Raw genomic sequence first — 12,500 nt, 5'->3', positions numbered from 1 at the left:
GTGTGTGTGTTTGTGTGCTCTTGTGTGTGTCTCTTTGTGTGTGTGTGTGTGTGTGTGTGTGTGTGTGTGTGTGTGTGTGTGTGTGTGAAGGCGGGGGGGGGGGGGGCACTTGGTACAAACAGCCAAAATTGAGTAACTGGTGCTTGTTTTTACTAGCATTGTATCATAAAGGGTAATGCCACCATTTAGCAAAATTTCACAATTGCTCACTCAGTGAGAATCCCACAAACACACCCACTGTATTTTGGCGCTACGGTCATTATTTAGCAAAAGATTTGATAGAAACCTGCTGTTTAAAGACATAAGGTATTGACATGAAACAGTCAATAGTCAACTGACCCCATATTGTTTTACTTTTACATTACATTGCATTTTGTTTCCTGACAATTGATTTGAACATTTTTGTTATTACACAGCAGGCTAATCAATAGTACATGAAGTATTTAGAGATGCAAACCGTATGTTAAAAGATCAGCCAAACAAAATATTCTTGCATTCTGACCCCGCATCGCCACTACATTGCTGCAAACCTGAGGCAAAAATGTGCAACCTTGATATTCAGATTTCTACCCATTTTAACTTTGAACGAGTATGTTTCTCTAGATGAATCTACACGATTTCAAATGACACTGTATGCATTTATTTAGTTTGTAATGTGGGAACTATTCTGAAATTTTACCAACATGGATGGCCTTAACCTTTATCCCTTTATAGTGTAAACACCATAAATAGGAGTGTGCTGCACTTGTGCCTGTTCACTGCCTTTTAGTAAAGGAGTAAAGACCACCTGGGCTCTTTGGAGCTACGACTCAGACTCCAGTCATACCCTCACTAGAGTGGCCTGTCTTGTCTGAGAACGATCCTCATCTTGCCAGACCAAGAGGAAAGTTCGAGAATTAGGTTTCTATGACAACAGCGGTCCGGTCCGAGCAGAGGACCGGCTCAGGCCAAGGGTGTGGCTCACGGTCTGTTGGCCGACTCCACTGGAAAAGTAAAAAAAAAGTTTCTCATTTTTCCGACGCCGCTCTGTTGGTCAGATCTTCCCCTCCCCTTAAGTGCATGTGTCTCTGTCCAGCTGTTAAATAGCGGTGCTAAAGAAGTAGCCTTGTGATCAGAGCATGTGGTGAATTTCTTTTTTTTTTTCTCGTGCGCCTCGTAAACATTTCCAACCATCATCAATACACTGTCAGAAATAGAAACACTGCCTGGAGCACTTTGGACTGCATTACCATGTTCCAAGAAAAAACCTCCCGTCCCAACTCAAGCTGTGCCCCGTTTCTGGGTTCGGACCTGGTCCGCTCAATGGCTACTGTATGGTTAAGGTCCAGACGCGGCATGTCGACGATTTATGCCCGTCTGTGTGCGTAGTGGGAATGGTCGTACTGTACTTTTCCCTAATCTACCCACGATTACAGAGTATGCGTAATATGGTGCTTTCCTTGGAAATGCGAATTGACAGATTAATAGACTACTGCCAGCAGGCTTGTATGTTTTATTTTGTAAAAGTTTTATTTTATTTTTTTGAGGCTGGTCTTTTCCCATACATGGTTACTTCTTGGAGCAGTTAAAAAAAGGTCAGCATTTGATTTGAGGCTTTATGTTGTACTAATAAAACAAAAGCCACAAATAAGGCAGTTTTGCTGGAGTTATCGCTGTGTGTAAATATTTGATTTTATTTCCTAACTCGTTTCCATGGATTTCAGTGATCAAGGTCATGGTGGCTCGACAGTAAGGCCCTCGAACTGGTTACTGTGCGGGGAGAGGAGAGGTCACTTTAGGGGTCACCTAGAGGTCAAAGCAGGGAATCAGAGTCACTTTCGTCGGCTCCGTCTTGGACTGAAGTTGGATTCATTGGATTGCATGTCAAGCAATCGACTGTCCTGGTTTCCTCATGCAAACAGAATAATCATATTTGCCAACACATGCTGTGTCTTTATCTGAACAGAGGAAATACTATATGGGGGGAAAAACAATTTGACAAAAAGGACTTGCTTAGTTAACAACGTAATTGTAGAGCTTTTCCCTCTTGAACCATGAATGAACTTTTGTGGAGGGATGTTTGAGAAGTTCCAAGCAGTTGACAGCAACTGTTTTCACTGGATTGGCCACCTTTTCTGAAAGTGGGGAAAGTTGAAAAAAAAAAAAAAAAGATTTGAAATGTTGTGTCATGTACAGACAAGAATGAACAAATGATCTCTTGTTGCTAATCTTTCCCTCTCCCCTTGCAACGAGCAGAAGACAGTCAGAAAATGTGAACACTATGTAAATAGTTTTGTGGGAGTTGTCGAGTTCAGGTAGATGTTAAGCGACCATGTTTGTTTTTTTGCACCTTAAAAAAAACTTTTCTGTTTTTTTTTCTACTCCAGTGTACTTCTCTGAATGACTTTCACCACTTTGGTGACTAACAGCTGTACATACAAAAAATAATAAACTTGCTTAAACAGTAGTCCTGCTCCATTTTGTATCGTCTTCCATAGGTCTATTGCTGGTGTTTATAATGGAGGAGTGGTCATGAAAGGGGATGTCTCTTGAATACATACATCATTATTCCAGTCTTTATTCCAATAAAACAGTAAAAACACAAAAATAATCCATTTAGCTGTGTGGGACTAAATCATAATTATCTACATCTTAAGCCTTCCAAATGTAACTAGGCTGTTTGGTATGCTGAACTGAGCTGTGAGGTACTGTACTGTAAGCTTTCTCTAAGATAGCTGCCCCTTCCTCTCCCTCCCATTCTATAATTCATGGCTGCCACTCACACTTTCATTTGCTCTCTGACCCAAGTGTTAAGGTGACACTTTGGATTACTATGAGAACTAGATATTCTAAATGAAACCATTTGGCTGAGGTGGAGGCCTACTTGGATCATGTCTTATTGAAACAGATTCATGGGGCAAAGGTCATCTACCCAGTCTCACCCCATCTCTACACCACAGACAAGAGACAACGGGGGTGTCCAGAAGAATGTTAAGTCTTTATTGAACCAATCAAATCATTATTAGAACAAACCAATACAGTTATGAAGGTGTCTCAATCCGGAACACTGGTTAAGTGCACTAAGCGTATCCATGGCAGGATTCTTCATAGAAACATTTACAAACCAAAACAAGTAATCAAAAACAAATTCAGAAAACGAGTAAAACAGCATCAATAAAATATCTGTGCAGTCATCATCACATGGTGGGTGTTTTGTGACAGCAACAGTGACCGTCTCTTCACAAAATGTCCGACTCTTGTGGTTTCCCTCCCACCCCCAACACACGCACACGCACACACACACCCACACACACCATCTTTAGAGTGACAGGAGGTGAAGACCACAGACAGCACACCACTTTAAGTAAAAAACTAAGAACAAGCCTAACATGTGCATATACAAATACAAAAAGAGATGAACTACGAGAAAAGAAAATACCAGTTTTGAACCTGCAGTGTGGTCAACAAATACAAATCAAAATACACATTTTCAAATAATCAGATATTAGAATAATGCTTTTTTTAGTTTTTGTAATGTTTTATGTAGTAAATGAAATCCTTCTATGCCTGAACTTGGGTCACTGATGACCCCCAATAGATGTGTACCTTTTCCAAGTACCCCTGTCAAGACCATCGAAACACTGCCCCCTTCAGATCCACCCACCATACATAGAGACTTCTCACTTCTCTGATAAAAAACTGGCTACTGCAACTGACACTCTCTTATCCTGAGTAAATCTCTCAACAGAGCCAAAATGGCCGCCCCCTCCAAGTCTGCAGTGTCCTCAACCAATGTCCTGACTTGCCCACAGTCAGTTGAAGAGCGGAGTTACTCACATCAGTCATAATTTCACTGACAAAGCAGTGTCGTTTCAATAAAAGATTCAGTAATTACAGCAAATAATGTAGAAAATGTCTTCTTCACACAATAAGAAACGGTAAATAACTTCTCCGTTAAGTGCACAGGAGTGTCTGTCAGAGACGTCAGCGACATAGCCTACGCTACTGTGTAGGGCCTGTACAGTGATAAACATAGTGAAGCTAAAGATCAACTGTACCATTCGAAGGTCTTATTCACCGGCACACGAAAGAAAACAGAAGTGAAAAGATGTGTAACTATGTGTTTGTGACTAAATGTGAGTGTATCCGTAGTGTTTCATTTGGTGATGGGCATCCGTCGTGTTTCATTGGTGCTGGGCATCCCTAAAACATGTGCACCTTTTGGTATTAACGTGAAATTACATTTACGCTGTGTGATCAGATATGTACAGTCAGTCTGAGTTTTTTTTTTTCTGTGGTTGTTCAGAATTATTCTTATTAATATATTTACACGCATTAGGCTATATACACGAGACAGACTAAAGGGAACCTCTCCATGTTCTGCTCAGCCTAATATAGGCCCCTAGTACAGCAGCAACATCTGTGCTCTGGGATGGAAGGAAGTAAAAGAAAAGACGAAAGAGGAGAAAAAGTCAACACTAACACTGTTTGTTTGAGGAAGTAGATGTTAAGTCGAATAGAGCTCCGGCATGTGAAATAACCAATATCCACGCTGGGAAAATAAATAGGAGTGAACAAAACGGCCAGAGGAATATTCATCAATTTAGACTGGTGGCTTAGCATGGTATTGCTAAATGACTACAACATGATCTTCCTGCTGGTACTAATCTGTAATTGTACAAAATATTAGCCTCATGAAGACACTTAATCATAAACTATGAAAAAGGGATACAATGGTCAGATAAGAATGAAGTTCTACGTTCATTACAACGACTGCACTTTCAACCCATAGCCAGGGCGCAGTACAGTATTTGCTGACGACGGCCCGTCACCGCACAATTTAAAATGGCACGATGACGCCATCTTGTGGCTGATAAGAGACACTTACGCCTTTGCCACAGTGCTGCAGGGAGCAGTTCCCCCCTCAGTGAAAGTGACCATCTGAATTATTGCATTTGTAGACAAGGAGCTAGATTATGTTCGGATATAAAGTGGCGAGAGCATTTCATGTCATGTCAAAACTACAGGCCTAACATTACCTCTTGAAGACAGAGAGAGGGGAGAGAGGAAGACAGAAAGAGACATAAAGGGAAGGATAAACCTGCATCTGTTAGACGGAGGGATTGCCCTGTGTGTTCCTGTGTGATAGCCTCCACAGACTCAGAAGACACCTGTTTGTGCTCGGATAGGACCACAGTGAGTTAGCATAACACCTGCTAGCTAGGCTTTGGCTAAGATTCCCCCCCCCGGCAAGGACCTGCTCCTCCAGTGGCTACTCGCCGTTGTAAGAAACCCTAACCTAACCCAAATCATGACAAAACACAAACCCACAAACCAGTTAATGGTGATTATGAGAGCCAAAGAGTTCAGAGAGAGAGAGAGACAGATAGAGAGGGAGAGAGAGAGAGAGATAAAAAGAGAGGCAGAGAGAAAGACAAAAATAACAAAATGAAAACAGACAGAGTGAAAATAACAAGAGAACACAAGAACTGCAAAGTACAAAGACATCCTGGACAAAACAAAAACAGTTCATCAAATAAGACGAATGACAAATAAAAGCAAAGCAATCAGGCAACATCATTTTGGTGGCACAGTCGACCTCCAGTGGTCCACCCATTGGGCCATGCTGAACAGCTCGAGGACAGGGAAATGTCAAAGACTCTTTTTTTTCTGGGAGGAGACGCAGACGCTCCCAAAGGGGGAGGTGAGGTTGGGCGTGGGGGGGTGGGGTTGGGGGTGAGAGAAAGAGTGGCATCAAGATCACCTCCTGTCCCCCACAAGGAGGAGAGGAGTACAAGAGGGACACAAGAGGTGATGGGGGGGGGAGAGAAAGAGAGAGGGAAAGGCCCTGGGTTCAAGGGTGGAACGGAAACTGGTTCAGGGCGCCTCCTTTCCCCCCCTTACCCCTTTGTATCGGTGGGGGAAAAGTGGAAGGTGGGGGAGAAGGGGTGGGAACCAATCGGATTTCAGGAAAAGACAACAGAGTCCTCAGTGCTCTTTAAGCCACGCCCGCCGTGGTTCCCATCAGCTGGTCAGGTAGCTGTGCAGCTCTCTGGAGTTGATGCTCAGGACCACGCCCGAATGGTTGCCTGGTTACAAGGTACGACAAAGAGATAAAACAAACCGTTGTCAGTTGAATGGCTGGAGGACTGTCACAGAACACTTCCTTGTTAATTATAAGACAAGTTCATTAGCAAATACACTGTAGTGACAAGCACAACTACAAGGCCATATCAATATCCCATTAAAAATCCATTAACAAACCTATTAGGATCAGTGTTACCTAAATTATAATTATAATTGAATAATGAACGTCGAGGATGGTACTTTAAATTCAATGAAGTAAAACCTGCAGCATATTTGTGTTTTTGACTTTGGTTTCTATGGGATCATTTGATAGTCAGACACGTTCATGCTCACAAAATCTGATTCCTCTTACAAACTGAAACATCTGGATCTCTCAGTGAACACAACGAGGACATGGAGAAGATGTGAAGCCCCGGCATGCCTGTGCGTGGGTGGAGGCAAACTCTAACCCTGAGCTTCTGCAGCCCTTCTTGGGGCATTGAGTGGGTAAAGCTCCCATTCTGGTTTGCTAGCTCTGGACGTGGTAATGTCATTGTCCCAGTATCTGTGCATTACCCAGTGTCTGTGAGTCCAGGTCGTCGTCAATGAACTCCTCGCCCTGTATGATGTTCTGTGTGTCCTCGCTATGACTGACCGGGCTGGTCATCTCCTGCTCCTTCTCATTGTGCATCTGGGCGTAGACGTTCCTGCCGGGCAGCTTTCTGAAATGCAGCCAGGGATGTATTAGGCTGCGCTCCTCTGTCCTCAGCAGGGGGTCATGGGATTTGTAGTCTTTCCTGTTACGGTTCTATGTCATGTTACTGTCACACTTTCATTTTACAGAAATACACATTTTTTTTCTCTATGCTCATATGGTGACACATGCCTTATTCCGTATGTGTGGATGCCTTTCATATGGAAAATGTTCTGCATGAACTCTTAACTTATTCATATCTGTTCATAGAGATAAATTATTAAATAGAAACAAAATAATAAAGACAAGAGATCTAGAACATGCACCAGATGCAGATAGAAGGGTATTATTATGCTGGTATTCATGCACTACAGCCCTAGGGAATAGCTGTGGTAGCTGCTCCACAGAAACATGATGAGAACTGGAGTGAATGGAAGGTGGCCTTGCATGCCTGAATGTGAACGTGAACGTGAATGTGTGCATATGCATGTGTGTTGCATGTGTGTGACTGTGTCTATGTGAATGTGTGCATGTGTATTGCATGTGTGTGACTGTGTCTTGGTGGTATGTTGTTTGTTGTGTGTATGTGCTTGTGTGTGTGTTTGTGTTTTTGTGTTCCTGCGTGTATGTGTGTGTGTGTGTGTGTGTGTGTGTCCAGTGTTCTTGTGTGTATGTGTGTGTTTGTGTGTTCTTGTGTGTATTTGGGTGTGTGTGTGTATGTATCTGTGTGTTTGTGTGCTCCTGTGTGTGTGTGTGTGTGTGTGTGTGTGTGTGTGTGTGTGTGTGTGTCTGTGTGCGTGTGTGTGCATGCATGAGAGACTGCTGACTGTCAGAACACCCACCTCTTAAACTTGTAGAGCATGAAGGCTCCACTGGCCACCAGGCTGAGAAGAAGAATGACAGCCAGAGCCCATACACCTGGACTGGCCGCCCCAGAGCGCGAACCTGAGGACACACACACACACACACACACACACACACACACACACACACACACACACACACACACACACACACACACACATACACACACACAAAAAAAATACAACCATGATTCGTTACTGAACACACATAAACACCATCTAGTGACCTACCCACTAATCTATTCACCCACTCACATTTAAACTAAGTACACATGAGAAAGATCCTCAACACAAACCAAACGCACAGCAAACATAGCAACACAAGCTAGCTGCATGCAAGTCAATCGATGAATCATTAGCGAAGAGATCAGGGAAAGTGTTAAAGCCTGCAGATGCGCGGGACATACCGGTATGTGTACAAGCCTAAACCATTCGCCCCTGCAAGTGCATCTGTAACAGCGAGACTTAGAAAAGAGCTTGAGAGGGAAGCCTGTGTAAGGCCATAGAGTGGAGCCCAGAGAGAGAGATGTAAAGAGCTTGAGAGGGAAGCCTGTGTAAGGCCATAGAGTGGAGCCCAGAGAGAGAGAGATGTAAAGAACTTAAGAGGGAAGTCTGTGTAAGGCTATAGAGTGGAGCCCAGAGAGAGAAATGTAAAGAGCTTGAGAGCGAAACCTGTGTAAAGCTATAGAGTGGAGCCCGGAGAGAGAGAAAACACTACAGCCACTCAAACGCACCGATTTCTGCGCCTGTCGTGGTTGAATCATTAGCAACCACTCCTTTGAAAGACACTGTTTTAAACAGATAGACGGATATAACTCATCATGGTGGGACATACACAAATATGCAAATTATGCTAAATCTGCATATCCAAACAGAACTGATATGTCAACACACATATCTACACAGAACTGATGTGTCTACACACATATCTACACATAACTGATGTGTCTACACACATATCTGCACAGAACTGATGTGTCTACACACATATCTACACATAACTGATGTGTCTACATACATATCTACACATAACTTGAGTAAATACACATAACTTCACCAAGTAATACTCCCTGGTTCACAATGCGTGTTCAGTAAGGTGAGTGAGTAGCATAATGTGTTCATAAGAGTTCATAAGGTGTTCATAAGAGTTCATAATGTGTTCATAAGAGTTCATAAGATGTTCAGAAGAGTTCATAAGGTGTTCATAAGAGCGCTGTCATGTGCACAGTAGTTGAGTGTCTTCACATAAATGTGTAATGGCACTGTTGTCACAGTGTGGACCTTCACTAAAACATGTCCATAACATAGTTTCAAGATGTGTTTTGCAGATGTGTAATATTGTGAAAATTTCCGGTGAATAACATAAAGGTGTGGACTGCAGTTACGTACCTGCATTTGGGTCGGCCAGGGATACCAGCACCTGAAGGCCTCCCCGCACTATGAAGCTCACGTTGTTCTCGTTCAGCACCTGTGTTATGGTGGAGATACGCTGAGAGTGACAGAGAGAGAGCGATGGAGAGAGAGAGCGAAGAAAAAAAATCATCTTTTGAAGCAACTTTCAGTCTATTCATGAAATGGAAGCTTTTAATGCAAGTTCTGTCAGAAAGACTCTAACGCTACTTCATTCATTCATTCATTCATTCATTCATTACTCCTGACCAATAGCCCGTCATTTTTTATCTTTCAACTTGTAATATTTCAACTTGTCCCGTTGAGGATTACAATTGTTTAATTGATTAATCTTTCTGGTGGAAATGAAATATACCTATAATATACCAAAGTAGCCTTGGACTGAAAATGAAGGTGAACTATAAAGAAAGACACTAATTCCACCTAAAATACCACCATCACACCTAAACTTGCAACAAATGACAAATAACCCAGGGACTGCTGTGAATTAACTGTATGGTTTTTATTTTAAGAAGTAAATGAAACATCTACCATTTTCCTAACTATACCTAAAACAAGGATCGTGTAATTCTATCTTGACTGTAGGATATATATACTGTATGTGTGTGTGTGTGTTTGTAGTGTGTGCATGTGTTTTGGTACCTTATCCACATACACACTCCTCTTGGCTGGCGTGCTCTCGGGGGGAAGCACATACAGGTCTGCTGTGGTTGGCAGGCCAGGTTTCACCATGGTAACCAGAGAATCTTGCGGAATCCCAGTGTTCTTGGGAGACAAAAGGTGAGAGCAGGGTTGTGTGAGAGCAGGTCAGTGTGTCAGTCCAATTAACTTTAATTTGAATAGCACCATTAACAATAGCCATTGCCTTCAGACACTTTATTAAAACCAAGGCCAAAATCTTCTGTGTGTGTGTGGTGTGTGAAGTGTGTGTATACATACATACCTGTGTGTGTGTGTGTGTGTGTGTTTGTGAGTGTGTGTGTGTGTGTGTGTGTGTGTGTGTGAGAGAGAGAGAGAATGCGAAAGAGAGAGTGTGTTTTTATAGATAACACACCTTGGCTAGGATCTTGGTGACCACCTGGCCAATGTCCTCCCTCCACTCTGGGATGTTGGGGTTGAAGCGATCCAGGTTCTTGCTGAAGCTTAGCGGAATCATCTGGAAATGGTCTGAGACAGCCGAGAGACATATCGCATAAACACACACGTGTCATCTTGGACAGATTACAAAAAAAAAATGTTAGACACACAAACAACTAGGCTTAAGTTACTTCAAACAAAACCAACTGATATCATGTTTTGAAAAACCAAGGACCTTAGAAAGTTCCAGTCAGCGTGGAAAAGTCCTCCAGCTCTGGGCAAATAATCTAATTTGATCTAAATCTAATTTAGATCATTATTTCAGGATATCATTCACATTCTGCTGACTTCAAACCCCTCTAATTTGTCTCAACTTCGAGTACTTTCTAGTGGTTCCACAGTGCTTGGGGACTCTGGAGTGACTCAATGTACATGCACATTTAAAAGACCTCTCTTAGCAAAGCAGTCTGACCACATCAAAAGCTAAACACACTACACACTCATGTGACTGTGACCCCCCCCCCGAGTAAACTTTCAGCAAAGACCTCGCGCAAGAGTTCAACGCAGAAAGTCTGACAAAAAATACCCCATATTAGTCACGCTTCACTGAGTCTATTTACAATCCCGTTGCCATCCACTCTACACTGGAAGCGAAACAGCGGCTCCTGCTAACTCCGTCCCGAAGCGCATTAGCCCGCGCTCGACAACACAAGCGCTAGCAGGGTGAGGCTGGGTAGCGAGCGATGCTGCGACGCTAACTTTAGCTCATGAATAAACCAAAGCCCCCCCCTGTGCTCTGGGGTCGCGGGATTCGTCTGAGGTCTCTGACTTATGCAATGGTCCAATGACACAAATTCGCTTCACAGATTCGCTCCAGAGCAAACAATGAAGTCATGGAGGAAAAAAGGGGGGAAAAAACAAAACGAAATAACATAAAAGGCACTCAGGTTGAACCCGTCTGCTTGCGAGGACAGTCTCTATTCCTGGCATTTCGCGTGTTCCCACAACACATAAATATTTATGTGGTCCGAGACACGCATAAATATTGATGTCCACTCAAGTTGGCTTCTAAAACTGCTTCGGTTGTCGAGAGAGGACTGTCACTCTCTCTGCCACCCTACCTCTCTCTCTTCTATCTTTGACAGACATGTGCTTTTGCCGTTTCTATGTCATACACAGGCTGGGGTCTTGTATGAGCGCAAGTGTAATGTGATGCTTTCTGCAACGTTATTCATATAAAGGCTGACAGGCTTGGAACACAGCATAGAACTGAGGATTGAATCATACATGAAAAAAACATTGATAGTTTTTGATATGGGATGTTGAATACAATAAAACTACATTGATTGTGCACACGGTGAATGTATGTAAATATGACACATACATGGATCTAAATCCCTCCTTACATACACTGTATTACTAAGCATCTTTCTGGACCATTTCCAGATCTTTGAGAGGGAGCAGGTAAATTACTTTTCTTGGTTGGGTGTGGTGGGTTTGGTGAGGGGACTCTTTTGGCCACGCGTGAGACTCTTACCGTACACACGCACGGTCTTGGTGTCCTGCACCATGGAGCGGCCGTTGGAGGCCTGGACGGTGACGGACACCTCACCAGGCTCGGTGAACCGCGTGAGCAGAGTCCTCTCCAGGGTGAGTTTGGGCTGAAGGAATCACATCAAAAGCAATAATGGTTAGTGGTTAATGCTTCATCTATATCGTATAGAACAATAGGTATGTACAACAAGAGATAGATATTTATAGGGTGATTCATGTACCTGCAGGTCATCACCAATCCACCAGTAGAAGACAGTCAGGTTAGCCTCTGCAGGAAGCACCGTGGCAGTCAGGTTCACTTCCTGGTTTTTACCAGCAATAGGAACCACTTCCAGGTGCACTTCCTGTAAAGGAGCTTTGAAGAGGAAGAAACAGAAATATTACAATACATGTCTTGACAAGGGATGGAAAGGGATCATATATATGACATCATGACATCATGTGCATCACCACAGCTCTGTTCGTGAACATGTATGTAGCATACCTACTGTAAAAATGTCTAATGATTTTTATTAATGCAATAACTTAAAGGTATACATAATTCTCAGAACTACTGACACATTTGTGTCAACATAGATTTTTGACTACTTTTAAATTAGCAGAGGCTAATATCCATGACAACGTTCTGTACAGGATTTATATAATCTATCATGGTCTACTAACTGAGCAAGAAGTACTAAATCATTTGTGTTTTTAAACTATTAAAGTCAGCTGCCCCCAGTGCAGTTCATACTGTATATGGCTCTCACTCTCCCACTCTCTCCTCCTGTCACATGACTTCACTGACCTGTGACCTGGATGTAGAGGGTGGCGTGGTCGTGGCCGGCGTTGTTCTCGGCCCTCACGGTGACGCGGTA

At 43.0% G+C, this 12,500-nt stretch overlaps 2 protein-coding genes across 6 annotated transcripts in view; one reads left to right on the top strand and one right to left on the bottom strand.

Moving 5' to 3' along the window:
• The window catches only part of afap1 (actin filament associated protein 1), a 75,599-nt gene extending 75,552 nt beyond the window's left edge, over positions 1–47 (top strand). For both annotated transcript variants that reach the window (XM_031584960.2, XM_012820425.3), the window contains exon 17: positions 1–47. This exon is cut by the window's left edge and continues 625 nt beyond it. The gene's annotated coding sequence lies outside the window, so the exon portion shown is untranslated.
• Positions 48–2,958: 2,911 nt separating this feature from the next.
• Positions 2,959–12,500, bottom strand: part of sorcs2 (sortilin-related VPS10 domain containing receptor 2) — a 214,971-nt gene continuing 205,429 nt past the window's right edge. Inside the window, exons 19-28 of one of the 4 annotated variants that reach the window (XM_031585230.2) lie at positions 12,431–12,500; positions 11,865–11,998; positions 11,627–11,750; positions 10,067–10,179; positions 9,655–9,777; positions 8,992–9,091; positions 8,337–8,390; positions 7,582–7,684; positions 6,622–6,842; positions 2,959–6,068 (exon numbers count right to left, since the gene is read on the bottom strand). The exon at positions 12,431–12,500 is cut by the window's right edge and continues 117 nt beyond it. In XM_031585230.2, coding sequence (XP_031441090.1) covers positions 6,004–6,068; positions 6,622–6,842; positions 7,582–7,684; positions 8,337–8,390; positions 8,992–9,091; positions 9,655–9,777; positions 10,067–10,179; positions 11,627–11,750; positions 11,865–11,998; positions 12,431–12,500 — 1,107 coding nt within the window. In that variant the 3' untranslated portion in view covers positions 2,959–6,003. The remainder of the gene's footprint in view (positions 6,069–6,621; positions 6,843–7,581; positions 7,685–8,336; positions 8,391–8,991; positions 9,092–9,654; positions 9,778–10,066; positions 10,180–11,626; positions 11,751–11,864; positions 11,999–12,430) is intronic. The other 3 variants (XM_031585232.2, XM_031585231.1, XM_031585233.2) reach the window with 3 other exon arrangements.

This window comes from Clupea harengus, chromosome 18 (genome assembly GCF_900700415.2).
Source record: "Clupea harengus chromosome 18, Ch_v2.0.2, whole genome shotgun sequence".
Taxonomy (NCBI): domain Eukaryota; kingdom Metazoa; phylum Chordata; class Actinopteri; order Clupeiformes; family Clupeidae; genus Clupea; species Clupea harengus.
This window is presented reverse-complemented; position numbering and strand designations above follow the sequence as displayed.